This window comes from Ictidomys tridecemlineatus, chromosome X, assembly GCF_052094955.1.
Source record: "Ictidomys tridecemlineatus isolate mIctTri1 chromosome X, mIctTri1.hap1, whole genome shotgun sequence".
Lineage (NCBI taxonomy): Eukaryota > Metazoa > Chordata > Mammalia > Rodentia > Sciuridae > Ictidomys > Ictidomys tridecemlineatus.
Genome location: NC_135493.1, coordinates 71,795,455 through 71,820,035, shown reverse-complemented (window position 1 = coordinate 71,820,035; position 24,581 = coordinate 71,795,455). Strand labels below are relative to the sequence as shown.

Below are 24,581 nucleotides of genomic sequence, written 5' to 3'. Positions count from 1 at the left end.
TTTGCAATTTTTAAAATTATTTCTTTTTTAATAATTAATTATTTTAAAGGGTATCTTTCAAATTCCAAATCTATTGTTTCTTTTTACCATCTTTATTATTGCTTCCTGAATGCATTGCTTTGTGTTCCCGAAAGATAATTTGTGTAGTAATGTTGGTATCCTGTTGAGACTTTTCTGTGATCTGTTATGAAGTAAATTTTTGTTATGAAAGACCCCCGTCCAATGAAAGACCTCCGTATCCCTGTCCAAGGAGAATCACACGAAACACTGGCTGCAAAAGCAAGAGGTTGGTTTATTGGGACACAGGCACCTGCGGGTGCCCAGCAGAACCTCAGCCGGAGCTTTGGTGAACTGGCACACCGGGCTTGGGGATACAGAGATTTTTATAGGGTTTGGGACAGGTTTCGCGCGTGCGCGGGAAGCAACAGGTTTCTTATTGGTTTGTTTAAATCTAGCATATAGGCCACCTAGGGGGTACAGGTCTGCATTCCAGAAACCACAGGTCTGCATTCTATTCTTTCTGTTCCTGCTTATCTGTTCGGGTTTATTCATTCATGCCTCAGGATGCGGGTGCTCTGTTCTTCAACCGGTTGTCCAGAGAGCATGCCTGGCGCCTGAACCTGTTTATGGCGTGCCTGGTATCTTGGTTTCATATCTTGGCCTTAGGTAACTGGGCTGACTGGGCTAGGGTCTTTCAGTTAATGTTAAATATACATTCAAAAATATGTGTGTAATGATGCTTATATTAGACTATGCTATTATTTGTGTTGGTCAAATATTTTAAATTTATACCAATAATTTTTCTTCCTGATCCATCAGTGCAGTTAAAGTTTCCCAACATGATTGCGAATTTGTCAATTTATTTTTTTATTTCTTTCAACTTTATATATGCATGTATGTATGTGCATAATTGACATTTTATTAGGTACATTCAGATTTAAGACTGCTATGTATTCTTGGTGCAGTATTCCTCTTACTGAGTGAAATTTTTAAAACACTTTGTTTTTTAAATTTATTTTTTAGTTTTAGCCAGACACAATATCTTTATTTTATTTTTTTTATGTGGTGCTGAGGATTGAACTCGGTGCCTCATGCATGCTAACAAACACTCTACCACTGAGCCAGAACCCCAGCCTACACTTAGTGTTTTGTTTTGCTTTATATTGTCTGACATTTGTGCTTATACTAATTCCATTTGTTTGACAAATGATTAACAAATATTTCCTCCCATTCTATGGATGTTTTTTCACTATCTTGATGGTGCTTTTCCATGCACAAAATTTTTTAATTTTATGAAGTCCAGTTTATTTTTCCATTATTGCTTGTGTTTTTGCTATTATGTATAATAAATTATTGTTGACTCCATAGTCATGGAGATTTCCTCAATACGTTTTTAAGAATTTCATAGTTTTAGTGCTTATATTTTAAGCATTTATCTATTTTGAATTAATTTTTTATATAGTATAGGTAAAGAGTCCAGCTTTTTTTTTTTGCATGTGAAAATCGATTTTTTCTCAGTTCCAATTGTTAAAAAGAACTTTCTATATTGAATAGTCTTCCAACCCTTGTTGAGAATGAATTGGACATAAATGAATATTTTCTGGGCCTTTTATTCTATTCCATTGGTCGAAATGTATGTCCTCATGCCAGTAACATATTGGTTTGGTTACAATGCTTTTGTTGTAAATTTTGAAATCAGAAAGTATTAGAGATCCTTAATTTTGTTCTTGTATTTCAAGTTTTTTTTTTTTTCTGTTTGGATTCCCATAGTGATACCACTGGTTATTGGTGACAAGTCCTGCTTCCCCATATGTTGAAGTTTGAACATTAGAGAAGCACACCAAGGCAAGCGTATAAAGCAGGGTTTATTTAAAAAGGGTAACATAGACTTCTCCCTGGAGGGAGAAGGGGGCTATAGCTGGTATCATGGTATCCCAAGAGGCCAGGTGTTCTGCCCTTTTTATATGTCCTAGGCTTCCTTTGTTCTCCTGCCCTCTTCCCCTTATCTTTCTTCTTCCTGCTTATACTAGGCCCAGGAATGCTTGGTGCAATAGACCACAGGTGGGAAAGTGATGGGCCAAGGGGGAAGGGCAGGATGGAGTAGACAAGGACACATTAACAACCTTATAGCTCCCTGTAGGAAGCAGCAATTCCTGGGACTGGTTACCTTGGCAACAGGTTGGAGCAAGGGCAGGTTCTTGATAAGGGTGGAGGAAGGGCTCTGAAGGAATTAACATTTCAATCTCTCAGGGGAGAAGTCTCCAATTTCCCAGTCTCACTCAAAATTGGCCACCTTGATCCTACTGGATTTACAGGCAGTATACTGACTGCCTGTCTAATTCTGGCTTCAATAGTATTCTATATGAATTTTAGGATGTGTTTTTTAAATTTCTGTTAAAACATCTTTGGAATTTTCATTGTGCTTGCATTGGATCTGTAGATTGCTTTGGGTAGTATTATTGTCTTTACTAATAAGTCTTCTATTTTGTGACAGCAGAGGTCTTTGCATTTATTTATGTCTTTTAAAAATATTTTTAGTTAGAGATGGACATAATACTATTATTTTGTTTATTTAGTTTTATGTGGTGCTGGGGATTGAATCCATTGCCTCACATGTACTAGGCAACTGCTCTACCACTGAGCCACAACCCCAGCCCCTGTGTTTATTCATGTATTTTTAAAAATTTCCATCAATGTTTTGTGATTTTCAGTATTGATAAGTCTTTGATCTCCTTGATTAACTTTATTCCAAAGTATTCTATATTTTTACACAATTATAAATGGAAATATTTGTCCATTTTCCTCTTTAATATCTTTCTTTCTTTATTTTATTTATTTTTATGTGGTGCTGAGGATACAACCCAGTGCTTCACACGTTTGAGGCAAGTGCTCCACCACTGAGCTACAGCCTCAGCCCCTCATTTTCCTTTTCAGATTGTTCTTGGTTAGTGTATATAAATTCACCTCTTTTTTCTGCTTTAATTTTGTATACTGAACCATTGCTAAATTTATTAGCTCTAATATTATTTCTGTTAATATATTTAGGATTTTGTACATATAAATTTATGTTGTTTGTGAACAGAAAATTTTACTACTTTTCCAACTTGAATGGCTTTTCTTTTTTTTACTTGACTAATTACTCTGGCTAGAATGTCCAATTCTATTTTGAGTAGAATGGATGTAAGTGGGCAACCTTGTTTATTCTTGATCTTAAGGGGAAAGCTTTCAAACTCTCATCATTGAATATAATGCTGCAGGTTAAACTGTAGGTTTTTCATACATAACCTTTTTCATGTTGACATTACTTAATTGAGTATTTTTATGATGAAATGGTGTTGAATTTTGTAAAATCATCAATCATCACTGAATGCTCTGCTCCTTAAGCTCCTGTTCAGCTCATGTTATGAGAATGCCAGGAGCTGAAACAAAGAAAAACCTCAAAAGAAATAAAACTGAGAGAAGAGCTACTTATCCCAGTCTCTGCAGATTAGTTTTATGCTAGAGCATTTATTCACTGCTTAGCTAGGATTTCTCTGAGCCTAGGAATCAGACACTGTTTTAACCTAGTTCTGTTTTTATTTTGTAGAACACATATGTTCTCATTAGTTCATTATATCAGTTCAGTCAATAACAGCCTAATTTTAAAATAAAAATTACTAAGTGTATTTATAAAATTATGTCTATTTTTAATACACTTTATATACCTTTTTAATTTAATGCCTCCACAACCCCCTGAAGTACGATGATATCATCCTCATTTTACAGTTGTAAGAACCAAATATAAATCATAGTAGCTGGTAAACAGTGAGTTTTTTTTCTTTTCTTTTTTTCAATTTTTTTCTTTTTAAATGTACATGACAATGGACTCTGTTTTGGCATAGTATACATATACTAAGTATTAACTTATTCTAATTAGGATTCTACTCTTCTGGTTGTACATGATGCAGAATTACCCTGGTCATGTATTCAAATACAATGATAAGAAAGTTATGTCTGATTAATTCTAATTTAGGCCTGGAGAAGAAAGGTAAATTATCCAAACCAATAAAACTGATTTGTTCTAGAAGCAAGACTTGAAATCTAGTCTTAGTGATATCTTCATTTCTTCTGCCTTGTAAAAGCATATAGACCTACCAGGGTGTAAAGGAAGGATTGATTTAAACTGATAAATTCATAAATACAAAGGGATATATGCTTAACAGAGTGATTTTTCTTTCTTTCTTAACTGAAAGCAGTCAAAGGCACCAACTCTAGCATCTTTCTTTTGCCTAAACATCTCTTCTTGCAAGTCTAGCTTTTTAGACTTATCTTCTACCATAACTTATCTCAGCTACCGTAAGTCTGTAATTTCCTAATGTGCAGCCTACTCTAAAGCTTCTAAAAGTAGAAATGCATCCATCAATTTGTGAGTCATATTGAAACTTAGGTACTTAAGTTTTATCCCAATTAAATACTTGGTTATAAATGGAGTTACTATGCACAATGTAGATAAATGTACGTACCATAGCTTTAGGTAACATTCAGTACAAGTTTTCCTATTTCTTGTCTTCTTTATAATTTGACACTAATTAGGATGTGGGTTCCATTACTTTTTTTCTAGACACTCTCCTCCCTCACCCCTGTTAAATCTGGTCTGTTGGCCCAGAACAATTTTTTGTATATTTCTCCTGAAGCAGTTTTAAGGGGAAAAAAGGATTCCCAACAGAATTCATATGCAGTTTCCTATATCTATATTCTTTAAATTCTTGATAAAGTTTTAACACTGAAACTTTGAGCCCTACTCAATTTTTGCAACATTCACTTAGTATTATTTGGTTCAATGAAATTGGAGTAAATAGCTTATATTTTAGAATGCATGAGGATGGGAAAGTAGATTCAATTTTTCATATTGAATTTATTAAATCAATAAGACATGTTGAAATTTGAAAAATAATTTTAGCTAAATTTGTAGATATTTCAAAATGACTAGAAGAGTACAAAATTCCTGGTACATGTAAATGATTAATGTTTGAAGAGCTGAACATGTTTAATATTCCAATTTGATTATTATACATTATATACATGTCGACATGTGTCAAATTACCATAATCTATTCCAAAAAGATGTATGAGTATTACATATTAAAAAAAATTATTGACTCCAGAGTCTATGATGGCTCCAGCCCAAGTCCCTTTCCTGAGCTCCAGACCCTAAATCTAACATTGTGCTTGCATCATTTGGGTACCCCTACTGTATCTCAAATTTAACAATTTCCAAACCTGCTCCTCCCCTTGTATTCTTTCTGGGTTAAGAGTCAATTCATTTGTCTAGTTGCTGAAAATTAGCTTAACTCTTCCTCATTTCATACTATGTTAGTCACTAACATCTTTCTTTTGCCTAAACATCTCTCCTTGCAATCATAATAGCAAGGTATAAATGTGTTTGAATGTACTCTGTAATGTTATTGCAGTAGTCTCCTGAGATCTGTTAGAATGATTTTCTACTATGTATATTTTCTCAGTCTTCTTGGAAGATTTTAATGGCTCATTACCTATATGATGATGTTCAAATCCCCTAAATGCCTCTTAAAGGCAGGCCCTTTAGCTTTCTAGACTTATCTTCAACCATAACTTAGCTACCGTAAGTCTGTAATTTCCTAAATATACAGTGTTTGTGTATTTGTGTGTGTGTGTGTGTGTGTGTGTGTTTGTAACTGTTATTCTGTGTAATTTGCTTCTAATCCATACCAGAGATTTTCCACTCAATTCAGCTAAAATGGCACTCCTCAGTGAGGCTTTCTCTGAAATCCCTACCACACTATCAGAGTTAATCATTCATTCTACTTCTACTCTTTGTTCCTTTCCTTTTTTATGAATTACACTGGATTGCAAGGATTTCTTCATGTATGCCTTCTCTTCTATACTCTGAGACTCTGAGGGCATGAAGTGTATCTTATATATTTTGTCTTCCTAGCATCCGATATAGAACCTGACATGCACTGTGGCTTTGGTGAATTTGTTCATTTATTTATTAAAAAAGTATTTGATGAATACCTCTCTGTGAAAGGCATATTTATGTGTTGGAGATATAGGGTCCTTGTTGTCATTGACAATATAGTTTAATATTAGTGTGTTGGCTCAATTACATTGAGTGTGTTGGTAAGTCTGTTGGTTGCTGGGGGCAGAGTCATTCCTCTTGAATTGAAATGAGTCTCCCACTTTAAGAAAACAACAGTATTTGTCATCAATAATAAAATTCAAGTTTTATATGAAGCTCCAGGTTTGATCTCTAACACATCAAAAAATCCAGTTTTCAGGCAAAAATTGGAACTATGGAATGTATGTACCCACTTTTGTGTGCTTCACAGCTTTCTAATATTTAGACTTTTTGATGAGGTTGGTGTTATATTAGCAATGTGCTCTTTATGTTGAATAATGAATCAAAATTCAAAGATTATCATAACCTAATGGACCAGTATTTTCCAAAGGACCAGTGTATGATATGACCAAATCACACATAGGTAAAAGATTCATGCAGTGCAAGCAAAAATCTGTTCATATGACAAGACTGACCAACTTTTTTCAGTGGATGATGGTATGAAAACGCAATTGATAAGGTTCTTGATACTACATTGCAACTAATTTTTAATAAACTACCACTTGTCCAGTTTTGGTTTGTGCTCTGCTTTGGATATGATTTGAATATGTCCCTTAAAGGGCCATGTCTTGGAAGCTTGGTCCTTAGTCTATGTTGGAAGCTTGTGAAATCTTTAAGAGGTAAGAGCCTAGTGGAAGTTAATTGGGTTATTGGGCATGCTGTTATCAGAAGGTTTTAATGTAGGTATTTTAGGACCCAAATATTTCCTGTGAGAGTGGGTTGTTATTAAAAGAGTAAGACTGGTCTCTGTATCACCATGGCTTCCTATCTTGCCATGTGACTTCTCTTTCCCTCTTGTGATGCACTCCTACCATAGTGCCATCCTCCATGTTGTCATATTTCCAGAAGGCCCTCACTAGAGGCTGACCAGAGGAGGCCACTTCACTTAAAACTGTGAGGAAAATAAACTTATTTTCTTATACATGTCCGACTTTAGGTATTTTGTTATAGCAGCAGAAAATGGACTAATTCAGTGCCATAGCAAGGAAAAATATTACAATCTGTGTGTAAATAGGATTTCTTTATATCTTCAGCTGAAACAACATATCACAACAAATTGAATGCAGAAGGAGATATGACAGTCTAGCTGTTTTAAGCCAGACATTAAAGAGATTTATAAAAATGTAAAATAATTCCAATTCTTGATATATTATTTGCTTTTAAAAACATTTTTTCCATAAAATGTTATTTATGTTAACATACAAGTAGTTTATTGGTGTTATTTAAAATAAATTAATACATATTTAAAATAATTTCAATATCAATAGATAAACTAGAAGTAAACAAGATTGTTTAGAGATAGTAATTAAAATTATAAGAGGGATGTTTCAAATTATATAAATTAAATTTTAAAGAAATAGCAGTCTCTATCAGATGCCCTCCTTTTATCCACCAAGTAAGTGTCCCATGTAGATGATTGCAATAACAGCTTTAGTCAATTCAATGAAATCTTCTTTGATAGTGACTGGTAATATACATTAGAGGGCTTGTCTTCTAAAAGTGGCTTTTTAGGTCATGTTTCCCTAGACCACCTGTATCTTGTATGTGACATGGAATTATACTTAAACCCTAGTAGAACACCTGGATTTCTGTTAGGCTAGAAGAAGTTGAATTTCTCTTCTGAGCTCCAGGTTTTGGAATGGCACAGGCAATACTCAAACATGCTAAATTAGCAGGGTTTTTTTTTGGGGGGGGGAGTAGTACTTACTGGAGATTGAACACAGTGCCTTGTGTATGCTGGGCAAGTAATCTACCATTGAGATACACCCCCAGCGCATTTTATTTATTTATTTATTTATTTATTTATTTATTTATTTATTTATTTATTTATTTATTTATTTATTTAGCTGCTTGAGATTGAACCTAGAGGTGAGCCATATCGTCAAAATTTTGAGACTGGGTCTTAAGTTGCTCAGGGCCCCGTTGAGTTGCTGAATCTGGTCTTTAATATGAAATCTTTCTGCCTCAGCCTCCTGAGTCACTGGTATTACAAGCATGTGCCACCATGCCAGACTAATTTTTAAATTTTGAGACAGGGGCTCACTAAATTGTCCTGGCTGAACTTGAAATCACTATCCTCTGCTTTAGCCTCTCAAGTAGCTGGGATTATAGCTGAATGGTACCATACCTGGCTAAATTTGCAGTTTTTATTAGGAAAGGGAGGAAAGAGAGGATTTATATATATTTTAAATTATATAAATTAAATTTATATAAATTAATTCTTTCTATAGTAATCTGGGGTATTTTTGAGGAATCTGTTTTTCATGGGAGGACAATAAATGCCAGTGTAGACATGAAGATGATACCAATTTTCATTTGAAGGAAGCTTCGAATTCACTTGGATAAATAAGATATGGAAAAAAAATTTTACACATTTTGAATTTTAAAACAATTGTAGATTTATAAGAAGCTTCAAAATAGAATCATGTGTACCTTTCTTTTTTAAAAAATGTATTTTTTAGTTGTAGATGGACACAATCCTTTATTTTTATGTGGTACTGAGGATTGAACCCGGTGCCTCATGTGTGCTAGGCAAGTGCTCTACTATTGAGCTACAATGCAAGCCCATGTGTACCTTTCTTAATGAGACATCTTGCATAAATATAGCCCAATATAAAAAGCAGGTAAAGTGGGTATGTCTAGTTCTGTGCCATTTTGTCATGTGTAGATTTGCTTAACCATCATAATAATCAGAATCCAGAAATGTTTTTGTCACTGCAAATACCTGCTTTGTGCTACTCCTTCTAGGCACACCTATCTCCCTTCTCCATTCATATTTTTTCTTTTGTTCCATTCATATTTTAATGATAGCTGTATTGAGATATATTTTCACAGCATAAATTTTACCTCAAAAGTGTACGATTTAGTGTTTTTAGTATATTCATAGATGTGCATCCATCAAACTATTTTATTCAACCATGTATTAATCATATCATCAAACACTCATACCTGTTAGTAGTCTTCCCCTTTTCCCCTTGCCCAGAAGCTACTAATTTGTCTCTGCATATTTGTGTATTTTGGATATGAAACTTAAATGATTACACCGCATGTGATGCTTTGTGTCTGTCTTTTTTTCTCTTGACATAGTATTTTCTTCTTCAAAAAGTTTTAATTAGCACAATTATTTACTACAGAATAAATAGATGCCATATGCTGTTTTGAAATATATAGTTTTAGCAGGATAGTTTCAAGTTTCATCTATGTCATAGCATAGGCTCCTCCACTATCAAAGTTCTGCACCAGAGTAGTACATCTTTTACACTTGATGAACTATACTAACATGTCTTGACAAACTAAATTTCATAGTTTATATCAGGGTTTACTTTTGGTGTTACATATTTAATAGGTTTGGACAACTATATAATGAACTGTATCTACCATTGTAGTATCACTGCCCTAAAAATCTTTTGTGCTTTGCCTATTTTCCTCACTCTTCTCCTTTACCTCTAAAAATTGCTAATCTTTTTTTTTTGTTTTTTACTGTCACTATAGTTTTACCCTGTCTGGAATGTCATGTAGTTGGAATCATACGGCATTTAGACTTAGACTTTTTTTTCTGTTAATATCAGTATCATTTTTATAGACTTAGACTTTTTATATTGCCTTCTTTTACTTAGTCATCTGCACTTAAGTTTGTTCCATGCTTTTTTCATAACTTTTTTATACTGAATAATATTTAATTATCTGGCTCTACCACATTTATTTATCTACTCATCTATTGAAGATCTGTTGAAGGAGCTTGTATTCATCAGAGTTTTCTAGAGGAACAGAACCAATAGGAGATATATGTTATAAAAGGGGATTTATTAGATTGGCTTACATAACCAGAAGCTGGATCATCACATAATGGTGGTCTGCAGGCTGGAGAGCTATCGGAACCAGTAGCTGCCCAGTCAAAGAAGCTGAAGCCTCAAGACAAGAAGGAACAATGATGCAGCCCTATTCTGGGACTGGAAGCAAGGCCTGGGAACTCCCTGGAGAGTCACTGGTCAGAGTACACTTTGGAAGAGTGAAGGGGCTAGAGTCTGATATCCTCAGCAATTGAGAAAGAAAATCTAGAAAAATAGAGGAGAGGGGGTGGGGTAGGGGATGGGACAGGAGAGAAAAGGTGTGGATCCTGAACTGAAATTGAATTCCATGCATGTATGTGTTTGTTGGGATGATCCTGACTACTATGTATAACTAAAAAGCTCTAATAAAAAATTTAAAAGTAGATGTAATTTAAAAAAGGAACCTGTTCAAGAAGAATTAAGCTTGTATCTGTTTCTCCTTTCTTGTTCTTTTGACTTTTTATTCCATCTGAGCCTCCAATCTATTGGACTGTGCTGTCCACACTTAGGATGGGTCTCTGCTTTAGTTCACTGTCCCAAATGCCAATCATTCCTAGAAACACCCTGACTGAGACAATCAGAAACCTTTTATTCTTTGATATCTCTTAATCCAATCAAATTGAGAATTCAGATTAATCATCACATAGATCTTTGTGGCTTTCAAGTTTTATCAATAATGAATAAAACTGCAATGAACATCTTTGTGCACTTTTTAAATATTTATTTTTTAGTTGTAGTTGTCAGTACCTTTATTTTTAATTTATTTTTATGTGGTGCTGAGGATCAAACCCAGGGCCTCACATACACTAGGCAAGTGCTCTACCGTTGAGCCACAACCCCAGTCCCCTTTGTGTACTTTTTTGTGTGCACATGTTTTTGACTCATTTGAGTAAATATCAAGGAGTGCAATTACTGTATCTTATAACTATAGAGCATGTTAAGTTCTATAAGGAATAGTCAAACAATCTTCCAAAGTGGATGTGCCATTTTGTATGCCTAGCAACAATGAGAGTTCTTATTGCTCCACATCCTTTCTAGCATATAGTGTTGGATATTTTTATATATGCTAATTTTCCCCCTATAGATATTCTCTGGAGAGTTATATTCTCAGATCCTTTTCCTAATTTTTAATTATATCATTTCTTTTCTTACTATTAAGTTTTAAGAGTCCTCTCTATATTTTGGATACCAGTCTTTTATCAGATAATTCTTTTGTACATATTTTCTCCCAGTCTGTCACTTCTCTTTGAAAGAGAAGCAGCTTATTTTTGAGACAGGATCTTGCTCTGTTGCCCAGGCTGGTCTTGAACTCCTGGGCTCAAGAGATCCTTCTGTCTCAGTCTCCCGAGTAGCACTACAGGGGACTACAGGGGACTACAGGCGTGTACCACTATACCTGACTGAAAGGAGAAGCTTTCCAAAAAATTGAATGAAGTCCAGTTTATCAATCATTTATTTTATTGATTATACCTTTGATATTGTATGTAAAATGCCTTTGAAATATCAAAGGTCATGTAGGTTTTCCCCTAAATTATTTTCTAGGAATGTTATACTTTTATGTAGTATGAATATGGCTGTTCATCCACTTATGGCCATAAAACACTTTGTATAATTTCAATCCTGTTAAATTTATTGAAGCTTCTGTTTCAGTTTACCAGATAGTGTATCATAGAGAATTTCCTTGTGAACTTGAGAAGAATGTATATTTTCTTGGTAGAATTACATAAGAGTGTTCTATAGATTTATGTTAGTTGTAGATGGTTTACAGTGTTCTTAAAGTCTTGTGTTCTTTGATTTTTCTGCCTATTTATCATCGAACATGGAACACTGACATTTTCAACTATTTTTCCCTGGCTCATCTATTTCTTCCTTCATTTCTGTAGGATTTTTGCTTCATATATTTTTATCAGTTATTTGGTAAATATATCTTTGTAATTATAATGTTTTTCTGATTAATTGATTCTTTTATCATTATCACATTCCTTTCTTTGTCTCTAGTCATAATTTTTGTCTTTTAAACATTTTGTCTTATAGCCATTTCTCAACTCTTTTGGTTGCTGATTTATGTAATATTTCAGGGACAGTTCTAACTGGTTACATATTTTTCTTGAATATGTACCAATTTTTCCTATATGTGTCTCATAATTCCTGAAAAGTGAACATTTTAATGTAATAGACTGTGACAGTTTTGGAAATTAGATCTTCCCCATTTCTCCAGGATTTGGTGTCATTTTTTAGGATTATTGTTTATTAACTTTATAGAATAATTATGTAAAGTATGTATAATTGTTTTATGAAGTCACAGAAATGTCTAGTAGGCTAATTTACTGGAAACCTAATGTTTGGACAATGGTTTCATTAAATAATAGAAACTAGTAAGGCTCTTCATCTTTGCTGAAGGAGTTTGGATGTGTGCATGGGGATAGGGGTAGGCCTTTAATATTCAGATAGGAAATCGAAAATTTTGCCTTACCATTTTCTTTCTATTTGTGCAAGATTAGTCAGGGATGAGAAATTAGGTACTCAAATCCTTCATGAGCATGCACACAACCCAGGGTATGCACAAATGCCTTCACATGCATGTCTTTCTAGATTTCTCAGGATATGTTTGGAGCTTTTCAAAACCCCATGTAGGCATTCATTGTCTAATTGTCATCATCTGTCTCTTTTTTTAACCAAGAGTTAACCCCAACTTGTCAAGTTGTCTTAGGCCACCACAATTTTGAATAATTTGAGTCCTAAAATTCATATGAAAGAATAAATAACCCAGAATTACCAAAACAATACTGAACAGTAAGCCTGATGCTGGAAGCAATCATAAAACTTGATTTTAAATTGTAGTACAGAGTCATAGTAACAGAAATATCATGGTAATGGCATCAAAACAGCCATAAATACTAATGGAATAGAAAAGAAGACACAGAGATAAACCCACATAAATGTAGTTATCACATATTAGACAAGGTGCCTATAACATATATTGGAGAAAATATAGCCTTTTTACAAATAGGGCTGGGAAAATTAGATATCCATATGCAGCAGAATGAAATTTAACCCCTATCTCTCACCCTGCTCAAAAGTCAGCTCAAAATGGATTAAAGACCTAGGAATTAGATCAGAAACCCTGCACTGGCTAGAAGATAATATAGGCTCAGCACTTCATCATATTGGCACAGGAACTGACTTCCTTAACAAGATTCCTAGAGCTCGAGAAATAAAAGCAAGAATCAATAACTGAGACAGCATCAAATTTAAAAGCTTCTGCACAGCAAAAGAAATAATTGAGAGCATGAAGAGGGAGCTGACAAAGTCTTTGCTAGTTTTCTGACTGGTGATTAATACCCACCATGTATAAGGACCTCAAAAAACTTAACACTAAAATCCACATTAATAAATGGCTAAATGATACAAATAGAAATTTCTCAAAAGAAAAATATAAATGGCCAACAAATATATTTTTAAAAATGTTCAACACCCTTAGCAATCATGGAAATGCAAATCAAAATTACACTATATTGGGGCTGAGGTTGTGGCTCAGTGGTAGAGCACTCACCTAGTATGTGGAAGGCACTGGGTTTGACCCTCAGCACCACGTAAAAATAAATAAATAAAGGTATTGTGTCCAACTACAACTAAAAAATACACTATATCATCCCCCTCCATTTATAATGGTAGTCACTAAAAATTTTGGATGATTGTTTTCAACAAATATTCTCATGGTTGTGTTGTTTTCACAGAATGGGCTTCAAGTTGGGACAAGCAAATATAAGCCCTGACAATGAAGCTTTCAGGACCTGTCAAACTGGATAAATAGTGATAATTCTCTGAGGGGAAACCTTAAGAAACTCCAATAACATTTTTTCTCCTCCAGTGGCTGCTAAAATGTTGGTTTTCACAGTTATTGCAGCTGTAAGGCTGTGATTTTCAATGATGCTGGGGAGACATTGATATGATTAACATAACTTAATACAGCAATAAAGGTCACTGTTCTTACTTAGGTTCATTCCTTTTTCTAGAATAAACATTACTCAGATTGTGAAGCCTTTAGTTGATTTAGAGAATATTTGCTGTACATAGTCTGATGAAAAACTTATATCTAGAATATATGAAGATATCTTTCAGCTCAATGATAAGAAGAGAAACTATCTAGAGGTTATTAAAATCCAGTTGGCATATAAGATTGTACCATTATTTATCATGAAAGTGCAAATTAAAATTACAGAGAGATAACACTGTACTACCATTAAAATTTCTAAAATGAAAATAAATATGTAAATTGACAGGTGTTGGTAAGTATGTGGATCATCTAAAATTCTTATACATTTTTAATATAAATAGGAAATAGTAAATTACTTTAGAAGACATTTTGACCTTTTCTTATATAAGCATAATTTCTAGCTTACCATATAACCCACTTACTGATCTTCTAGGTATTTACCCATAAGAATTGAAAATGTATCCTCGAAAGTCTTTGCATGATATTTTTTTCAGTACCAGGGATTGAACCCAGGGGTGCTTTACCACTGAGCTACATTCCTCAGTCCATTTTAATTTTTTTAAATTTTGAGATGGAGTCTCAATAAGTTGCTGAGAGTTTTGTTAAGATGCTGAGGCTGGCTTTAGTCTTGCTGCCCTCCTGCCTAAGCCTCCTGAGTGGCTGGGATTATTAGGTTTGCATCACTGAACTCAGCCTTGTGAATGTTTACAGCAGCTTTATTTACAATTATGAGAAACAAAAAAGACATAAATATGCATGAATAGATGAGTAAATGAACACATTTTAATATATTTACACAGTGGAATATTACTTAGCAATAAAAAATGAATTGCTGATACACATGATAATGTGGATTAATTTTTGAAGTATTGTGCAGACTTTAGTTGGACATAAAATGTATGTTTTATATGATTCCATTTTATGAAACTCTAGGAAAATGTAGTGTTGGTATTAGTCCATTTTCTGTTGCTAATAACACAACACTTATAGACTGGATATTTTAGAGAAAAGAGGTATATTTTGGTTCATGATTATGGAGGTACAAATATGAGTGGCCACATGCTTTCTTGTTTTCAGAGTTCTGAGGCGGTACAGGGCATCATATAGCAAGGTCAAGAGGCAGGGAGTGTGTGTGAATGTCTGTGTATCTCTGTAGTTTCTTCTTTTTCTTATAATTCTCCCAGGTTCCAATCATGGGGGCTCTACCCTGATGAACTTGTCTAAATCTGAGTACCTCTGAGGTCCCCTATCCATACACCTTTATCAAATCAAGTTTCCACTCTTATAATAATCTAGAGCTTACATATTGTTTATTATCATTTGGAATGATAATAGATTGTGCTATAAATAGGATATTAAGACAACATAGTATCTTTTACATATATAAACTGTTCTATAAGTAGGACATTGTGTAAATATGATATCTGGGATGCTGGGACAAAATGGGTTAACAGATATATGAATCCCCTAAGAATTGTGTTAAAAATGCAGTTTCTGATTTAGGAGGTCTTGGGTGGGGCTTCCAGGTGATGATGCTATTGCTGACCTAAGAATCATTCTTGGAGTAGCAAGAGTCAAGAGGTTGTTTGGCTTAGAGGCCTGGCAGAAAGTCATATTTAAAAATAATTTCTTAGCTGGGCTCAGTGGCCCATGCCTGTAATCCCAGCCAGCCTCAGCAACTAAGTGAGGTGCTAAGCAACTCAGTGAGACCCTGTCTCTAAATGAAATACAAAATAGGGCTGGGGATGTGGCTCAGTGGTCCAGTGCCCCTAAGTTCAATCCCTGGTACAAAAAAAAATTCTCAAAACTGTAGCTAAATAGGATTTTAGTTTATATCATTTTAAAAATTTATATACTAGGGGCTGGGGTTGTGGCTTGGCAGTAGAGCACTTGCCTCGCATGTGTGAGGCACTGAATTCCAGCCTCAGCACAACTTAAAAATAAGCAAAATAAAGCTGTAAAAAAAGATAAAATAAAACTAATTAAAAAATTATATACTAAAATTCAAAATCATTGACCAAAAATAAAAGCATTTATCCATTTAGATCACTCTGAGACACACACACACACACACACACACACACACACACACACACACACACACTATTCATTGCTTCCTTAGGCAAGGTCCCTTGGTAAATATCCTGTGAACAAGCTAAATCTGTTCTCCTTGTAGGCAATGTTTTAACCCAGGCTGTCATCTGGTTTAATGTGTAAAATGTCCTGGTTGCATGCATGTTGTCATGGGGAGGCCCCTGTAGAGGCAGACTGACCACCTGGCTTCTAGTTCTAGCACTGCCACCTAGGTCTGGGATCTTTAGTGCTATATCTCTAAAATGGAGATACATTCTTTCTTTGTAGATCGATTGTGCATATTTTTATATGAAACTTAAGAATGCATTTATTTCACTGCTTATAATGGAGGTTTAACAAATCCTTAAAGCAGGCCCTTTAGAGTGCAACTATAGGGCCTTGGGCTGTAGCTCAGTTACAGAGCACTTGCCTAGCACGTGTGAGGCACTGGGTTTGATCTTTAGCACTGCATAAACATAAAATAAATAAAAAGTAAAAAGAGTACAACTATAGCCAGGCATGGTGGTCCACACCTGTAATTATAGTGGTTCAGGAGGCTGAGGCAGGAGGATTGCAAATTCAAAGTCAGGCTCAGCAACTTAGCAAGGCCCTAAGCAACTTAGCATGAACCTGTCTCAATAAGTAAATAAGTAAATAAATAAATAAATAAATAAGAAAGGGCTAGGGATGTGGCTTACTGGTAACACAACCCTGGGTTCAATCCTGGCACCAATATAAATAAAATACATAAATTAAAAGAGTGCAACTATGTAGTTTCAGGTCTTCCAGGCTTTGAGTAAAACTAGTCAGAGAGGAGCAGGGTGTAGCCATGAAGCATATCCCCTAATGTTAAGAAGGACTTCACTAAGCCATCTCATTCTCCTGTTCTTTAATTTATAGTTTAGTTGCTTAAATTTCCTTCTGAAAGTATGATCTTTTGTTTGACTTCTTTAAGTGCAAGTTGCTACCTGTCCAGAACACTTCCTTTGTTCTCTATATACTCTAACAGACATGATGAAAGCAATTAAAGGGTAACAATGTTGACTATTTCTCCTGTCCTCCTTTCTTTGCAGATTACTCCTCTGCTGTTCAGAAATTTTCCCAGACGCTGCAGTCCTTTCAATTTGATTTTATTGGAGACACTCTGACTGACGATGAGATTAACATTGGTGAGTCTTCAGTTTCATGTGGCCATATACCTTTCTCTCTCTCTCTTATTTTAAACTAAGGATTGAACCAGAGGTGCTTTACCACTGAGCCACATTCCCAGCCCTTTTTATTTTTTATTAGTTTAGTTTTTTTTAATACCTTTATTTTATTTATTTGTTTCTATGTGGTGCTGAGGATCAAACCCAGTGCCTTACATATGCAAGGCAAACACTCTACCAACTGAGCCATAACTTCAGCCCCCCCCCTTTTAATTTTTTTTAACACAGGGTCTTGTTAAGTTGCTTAGGGCCTCAATAAATTGCTGAGGTTGAGTTTTTGATCCTCCTGCCTCAGCCTCCCAAGATGTTGGGATTACAGGCATGGGCTACTGTGCCCTGTACCTCTTAAGGTAGGCCCAAGGCTGTGTGGCTTCCTTGGTTTGCAGATACTGAACACTTGCATGTCTTCATTTTGTCTGGTCCAGTGTCCAGTCCCTGGAAGGCTGCTTAGGAAAGATGAGGAAACTTTCTGTTAGTGATTTACTCACAACACAAGCAATCAAGAGCAGGCAGGGTGGTGCATACCTGTAATCCCAGCACTCAAGAGGCAGAGGCAGGAGGATGGTTCCCCAGCCTCATGAACTTAGCAAGAACCTGTCTCTAGATAAGATATAAAAAATGGCTGGGGATGTGGCTCAGTGGTTAAGGGCCCCTAGGTTCATTAACCCCAGTATCAAAAAAAAAAAAAAAAAGCCCCAATCAAGACATCTGTAAACCTCCATTGAAGTCCTTGACTCAGTCTGCAGGGGGACTTTCCTTTAAAGCATCTAATGCAGTAAAATAAATATTTCTGTAGTGGATAATGTAAAGAGTGATTTTGTGTATTTTTTTTAAATGACCTTTAAGTAGTGTTCTTATAATGAACAAATTCCCCTGGAAAGCTTAAAAATTAGTGTTTATATAAGTACATGTTTTCAGACAACAGGAAGTTGGCATCTCCCTTGGTAAATGGATTGAACAAATTGTTCCATTAGCTGTGTGATGTTGGAAAAGGTATTTTCCCTCTCTGAGTCTCATTTTTGTCCTCTATAAAATGTGGTGAACATCTCAAAGATGTTACCAATGGCTGGGGTTGTGGCTCGGTGGAAAAGTGATTGCCTAGATGTGTGAGTCACTGGGTTTGATCCTTAGCACCACATAAATACATGAAATAAAGTCATTGTGTCTATCTACAACTAAAAATATTTTTTAAAGTTTATTTTTTAGTTGTACACAATACTTTTATTTTTGTTTATTTATTTTTATGTGGTGCTGAGGATCAAACCAGGGCCTCGCACATGGTAGGAGAGCGCTCTACCGCTGAACCACAACCCCAGCCTCCTAAAAATATTTTTTTAAAAAGATGTTACCAAGATGAAATTAAACAGTGGAAGTAAATGAAACTCTGTGTTTGCTTTAGTTGTTATGAAGTTAAAGCAAGAGTCAACAAACTGTGGCCCTTGTGCTAAGGGCAGTCTATCACCTATTTTTGTAAATCAAGTCTTATTGGAACACAGTCACCATTATTTTCAAGTATTATCTATGGGTATTTTTTTATGGTACAACAGCAGCATTGAGTGGTAGTGACAGTGATACATGGCCCTCAGTGACTAAAATGTTTACTTTCTGGCTGGTTAAGAAAAAGTTTGCTGACCTTGAGTTAAAGGGTTAGTTTAAAACATTTTCCAGATGAGAACATTGAACCATAGAACTATTATGGATGATCTAATATTACTGGAAAATGTTAATGGTTACATTTATAAGCCCCAGAACTAAAATATAGAAGTGTATTATTATTAATAGGTGCCGGGCTAGGGATGTGGCTCAAGTGGTAGCGCGCTCGCCTGGCATGCGTGCGGCCCGGGTTCGATCTTCAGCACCACATACCAACAAAGATGTTGTGTCCGCCGAAAACTAAAAAAAAAAAAAAAATTAAAATTCTCTCTCTCTCAAAAAATATAGGTGCCTCCTGTGGTATATTTTAATAACAAAATATAAAATTATGATAACAAACAGGGTATTCCCTGCACAGAATTAGCTTATTGGATATTGTTTTGTTCACTCTTGTTTCCCCTGCACATAAAGGAGTTCCTGGTATATAATAGGTGCTCAATTAATGTTTGCTAAATGAATAAATAATGGATATATTAGTATTATATTAATATAGAAGTTACACTTTATTTCTTTCAAAAATTTTACTATTACAATTAGAATTGCAATTAATATTTTTATGAGAGTAAGATTGGTAAATATTTTGGTTAACTGGCTAAGTGAGGTAGTTATTTGTATTTGGATTATTTCCCTATTGATGCCCTTTCATTCTACTTCTGTGTATCTATCCTTGTTCAAGGGCATGACTTATTAAAAAGACAGATCATGGGCTCTGGAGTCAGACAGCCCAAATTTGAATTGCAGCTCTGCAGATTATTAGCCGCATAACTTTTGGAAAGTGATGTCACCTCTTTGAGTATTAATTTTTCTCATACATAAATTGGGGATGAGATAATAAATGCCAAGTATGCACAGTGCCTAAGTAAATGTTAGCTATTTCAACATTATTGTTAATATAAGATCTGATTTTTTTGTAGTGATAGAGTTGGAACCCAGGATCTTATACATGGTAGGCAAGGGCTCTGCCACTGAACTATATCCCTAGTCCTGTATTTATTTCTTAAAATAGATTCTGTTTTACCTATCGGTTGATGACTTTAAAAGAGTGGAAGATATATGGCACATGCAATTTCATAAAATACTTCCCATTTCTGCTAGAATGGTGTGACTTTGAACAAGTACCCATTTGCCTCAAAGCCAAGCAGTAGGCCTGAGTCATTGCCCATGTCAACCTTTATATTGAACTTTGTGTTTCAACTCTTTCACCCCTCTGAATGTCAGCACAGTTGTCAACTAATGCCATGCTGGAAAAAGTGGGTGTGTGAGCTTGAGTATAGTGACTTTCAGACCAAAATAAAATCTGGCACTGCCAGATTCCTGTGGGTGTCTGTGGGCTCCATGAGAGCTGTTGCCTGTGACATCTTTGCTTCTTGATGTATGATTTACAATAACCCTTTAACTCACTCATCATTTGCCTGCCAATTTCAGGAACTCCTAATTATCATCTGCCCATTACTCTAAGGAACTGACTTTTATTAATGGGAACTGAAGAGAGATTTTGAAAATCCATTGGCCTATTATCCTTGTTGAATTTATCATTTTAAAAACTGGGATTTGTGGTGGGAGTGAGAGGAAGAGCCAGTGCTCTAACAGCTGAGGCTGACTCTTTGGGGCTTTGAGAAGAAATCTTGGGGGCCGTACTGGGTGGCTATTGTTGGGAAAGTACAATTGCCCTGAAAGCTGAGACAGCAGAGTGTACCAACCTTTAATCACCAACATTACTGGCCTTGCCTCAGTAAATCTTCTGTTTCACTGGAAAAATTCATAAAAAGTATAGTAAGATGGAATATTGGGTTGCGTTTTTAGATCTCACATTATATGTGCAGAGGGCCTTTCCATAGTATACTTTTTATGACGGCTCCAAGAGGTAACTCAGTAGTGTAAACCGCATTGCAGATCCTAGGAGAGATGGCAGTTACTCTAGAGCACACAGAGGAAAGCCTAAGGCTTCTCTGAAGAGTTTCTTCCCTTGATGATGAACTCTAGGACCTATCCTAAACTCTCTGTGTATAGAAAGGACTAGTGGGAGTTGGTGTCTCACTGCATATTTATCACTTCTTTAGAGCAAGATATGTATGCCTTTAGTTGGCATTCTCTGGCTTTTTCTTGACCTCTTTGGCTCAGAAGCCAAAGAAAATCTGACTCAGGTGTTTATGGAATCTGCTTTAGATTTGAGTTTTATTTATTGGCAGTGGGATCTTGGCAATGTTACTTGCATTTGTTGAGTTTGTTTTTCTCATCCATGAATTAGAGAGTATAATCTACCTTATAAGGTTGTGAGAAGTGAATCAAAGAATGTGCACACACACACACACACACACACACACACACACACATACACATACACATGCATATCAGAGAGTATATATAAATCATTTAACTCAGTGTCTGGCATTAAATTGGTACTCAGTAACTTTTAGTTGTTATTGACTATACTAGAAATGTAGTAGAACTTTATTTATAGGCAAAGGTGATGGTTTGATGATACTTCCCAAATTAACTGCCAAAGGAAAATGTAGAAGCATAAAATGTCAGTACTGGCAGGGACCTTAGAGCATCTAGTTAAGTTATGTCTAATATAGCTTCATATCAGAATCTCCTAGGGATCTTATTCATCCAGAATCTTAGGACCTATCTTAGACCAAAATAATCAGAATCTCAGTGGGCATTGTGGAACCCCAGCACAGGTCTCAGGCCCTTTCAAACTGTGCTCCTTGGGTCCTCAGTGTCTTCCATCCACACAAGCTCACATTAAGTAGCTTTTTGTACTGTGCTCCCATGTACAAATTTGCTTGAACAATGTAATTTACAGATTAAAAGAGAAAAGAAGTTGATAACTTTTAGATTGCTTGATAAACACATTTTACACAAGCTATTGAGAGAGAGAGAGAGAGAGAGAGAGAGAGAGAGAGAGAGAGAGAGAGAGATTGAGTTAGTTCATGCTCATTCAACATACTGGAAACAGACTTAGAGGTAGGGAAGTAATTGTTGAATGTCTCACACAGCTAGATAGTGCTAGATTACTACTAAAATCTGTGTATTCTAAAGCCCAATTCATTAAATGAACATATTTGGGGTTACTGGGGATTGAACCTAGGGGTGCTTAACCACTGAGCTACATCCCCAGCCCTTTTTTATATTTTGTTTAGAGGCAGGATCTCACTGAGTTGGTTAAGGCCTTGCTAAGTTGCTAAGGCTGGCTTAGTTAAATAATTTTTTTTTATTGAGTACCTACTATGAAATATCCTGTCCTCATAGAACTTCCATTCAGTTAAGTTTCAGGATGAACTTCAGGCAGATGACTTTCTATATCATCATGGAACTAGGAACAAGAAAAAAGAATGTTTCCCACATACACTTAAGAGAATCTCCTTCCTCTTCTGAGGATCCCTGGTAGATATTCATTAATTAGTAAATACAGAGTGTCCAATAAGTGCCATAGACTAGGGATTCAGAGACATGAAACAAACCTCCCTGCCCTCAGAGGAACTCATGGTGTATTGAAGGAGGTTGCTGAGCAGACAGTTGCAATACAATGTGAAAAGTTCTATGGTAGGGGTAAGCACATTGTAGCCCCTAATCTAGATTGGGGCATGTGTGTGTTGGTGGGAAGGGGCAGGGTGAATAAACATGGAGGCCTTCTTAGAGAAGTTATATCAGAGTCAGTTCCAGAGCTAGGGTGAGGCAAGTCAGGTGGTCAGTGCTCTTATTTAAGGAAGCACTTACTCTCGGCTGACACCTGAGAGTGAATATGCCTTCTTAAATTTTGCAGCCTAGGTGCCTATTCTGCCTCATCCGTGTGCTGGTTGTGATCTCTGTTGAATTTCAGAAGAATGAGTGAGATTTGAGATAAAATAGGCAGAGAAAACAAAGAGTGAGATTATCTCTCTTGAAACTAGAAGCAAATTGAATGAATTTAAAGAGTGGAGAGAGGATTCAGGGATAAGAGAGGTATGTAGGGGATAGATTCTCAACAGGTGATGAAAATAAGCAACGGAGGCTAGATATAGAATGGTAAATGATAATCTGTCTCAATGACTTAATAATGGGGGTGGGGCTTGTGGCACACAGAAAAAGACAAGTTCCAATTAAAACCATTATCCTCAAACAGACTCCAGTAATTGTTGCCTTCTGAAATTTGAATCCAGTATAGACAGAGTATCAGATTTTTTTTTTTGCCAGAAGGAAATATCCAGAAATTATGTCCATAGCATCTCTTTTTAAGTGTTGGCTAATTACACCAAATTTAAAGCACTGTTCAGACCAGACAAAATATACATATGGGCCAAACATGTATATTTGTAGGCTTGTGACCACAGTAAGCTTGTGACCTGGGTTAGATGGTCATGTCTTCAGGACTTGGGATACCTAATGAAAGACTTAGGGTTTATTCTGAAGCTTATCAGGGAGCAATAGACAGATGGGAAGAGATCAGGAAGGAGAATTCAGACAGATTCCCTTAACTTTAAATACCAAATATTTGGTGTGTTCCATTGGAGAGCCTTGTATTATTTTTACCCCAAGTTTCAGTCTTGTCATTTTCAGAGCAGGGTGTCTACCAAGTGAACCCTGGTAATGAGCATCACCCTTCTGTGCAAATAGGTTGCTACATCTTCCTCTAAAGTGGCCACTCTTTGCGTTTATCAGGTTTGTTTAAAATCGGTATTTCTTAATCTCAAACTGTAAATTACATTTCCACTTTAGTGACCCTAACATATGTGAAGACCAAACAGATTAAGGTCAGATAGAATGTTCCATCAGCCTGTCCTTAATGCTTTCTGGGAGCTGAGGGCTTAGATAAAGTTTCACATTGTCAGTGAAAAGAATGGGCACATTCTTGGCTTGTTCTCAAATAAATGCACAAACGAATGGAGAATTTTGCCAGATTCCCTTAGTCTAGGCAATGGCTTTTCTGTGAAGAATTCTAGCCCACTTCAGGGTTTGCTTGGTGGCAGGACCTTGTGAAAGTTTATGTCAAGTTTTTGGTCTTCAGTTCACATGGCTTCTTCAGATTTTGAGGAAAAGGGACAATCCAGAGTCCCTCTGGAGCCTGGTCAATGAGATTTTAATTCTGCATGAGTTGAAGCCTTGAGAGGGAAATTGGGAGTGTTGGCTTGAAGGATTGTATAGCCAGATATTGAAGGAACTGGAAAGAATTGAAAATTTAGTAAGAATACTCATTTTGGGGATCTAGTCCAATTTAAAGGTAACTATCCAAACTGGTTTTGTGACAGGGAAGGAGAGGAACTCAATTAAATTTCAATCAGAGAAGAGATTTCAATCAGAAGAGATTGTACACTTATCCATTGCTCACAATTAACAACAGGTGAAAATAGTTAACTACAAAGAACAGGGAAATCTGATAAGCCATTGTTTCCCAGTTTAAAAAAAAACACAAATCAATCTCTGTGGATTAGTTAATCACAAAATAATTCTTTTAAAATGTTATTTTATTTTTAATGGTTCTTTTTAGGTAAAAGTAAAATAACATTGGTCTCATTACACTTGGCATGATTATTTACATAGTTGCTTCAAGAATGGTAATTTATCTTATAGGTCTTCTTAAGTTTGCTTTACTGGAAGTTTTCCACGAGGAATCTCAGATCAAGCTTTAAAAAAAAAAAAAAACAATCTCATGAGGCTAAGAAGCCAAGTCAGGAATTCCCCACCAGTTTTCACCTGCAGTAC

At 35.7% G+C, this 24,581-nt stretch overlaps 1 protein-coding gene across 1 annotated transcript in view; it reads left to right on the top strand.

Moving 5' to 3' along the window:
- Ophn1 (oligophrenin 1) overlaps positions 1-24,581 on the top strand; it is a 383,470-nt gene that overhangs the window by 95,987 nt on the left and 262,902 nt on the right. Inside the window, exon 3 of the mRNA XM_040282142.2 lies at positions 17,109-17,204. Coding sequence (XP_040138076.1) covers positions 17,109-17,204 — 96 coding nt within the window. The remainder of the gene's footprint in view (positions 1-17,108; positions 17,205-24,581) is intronic.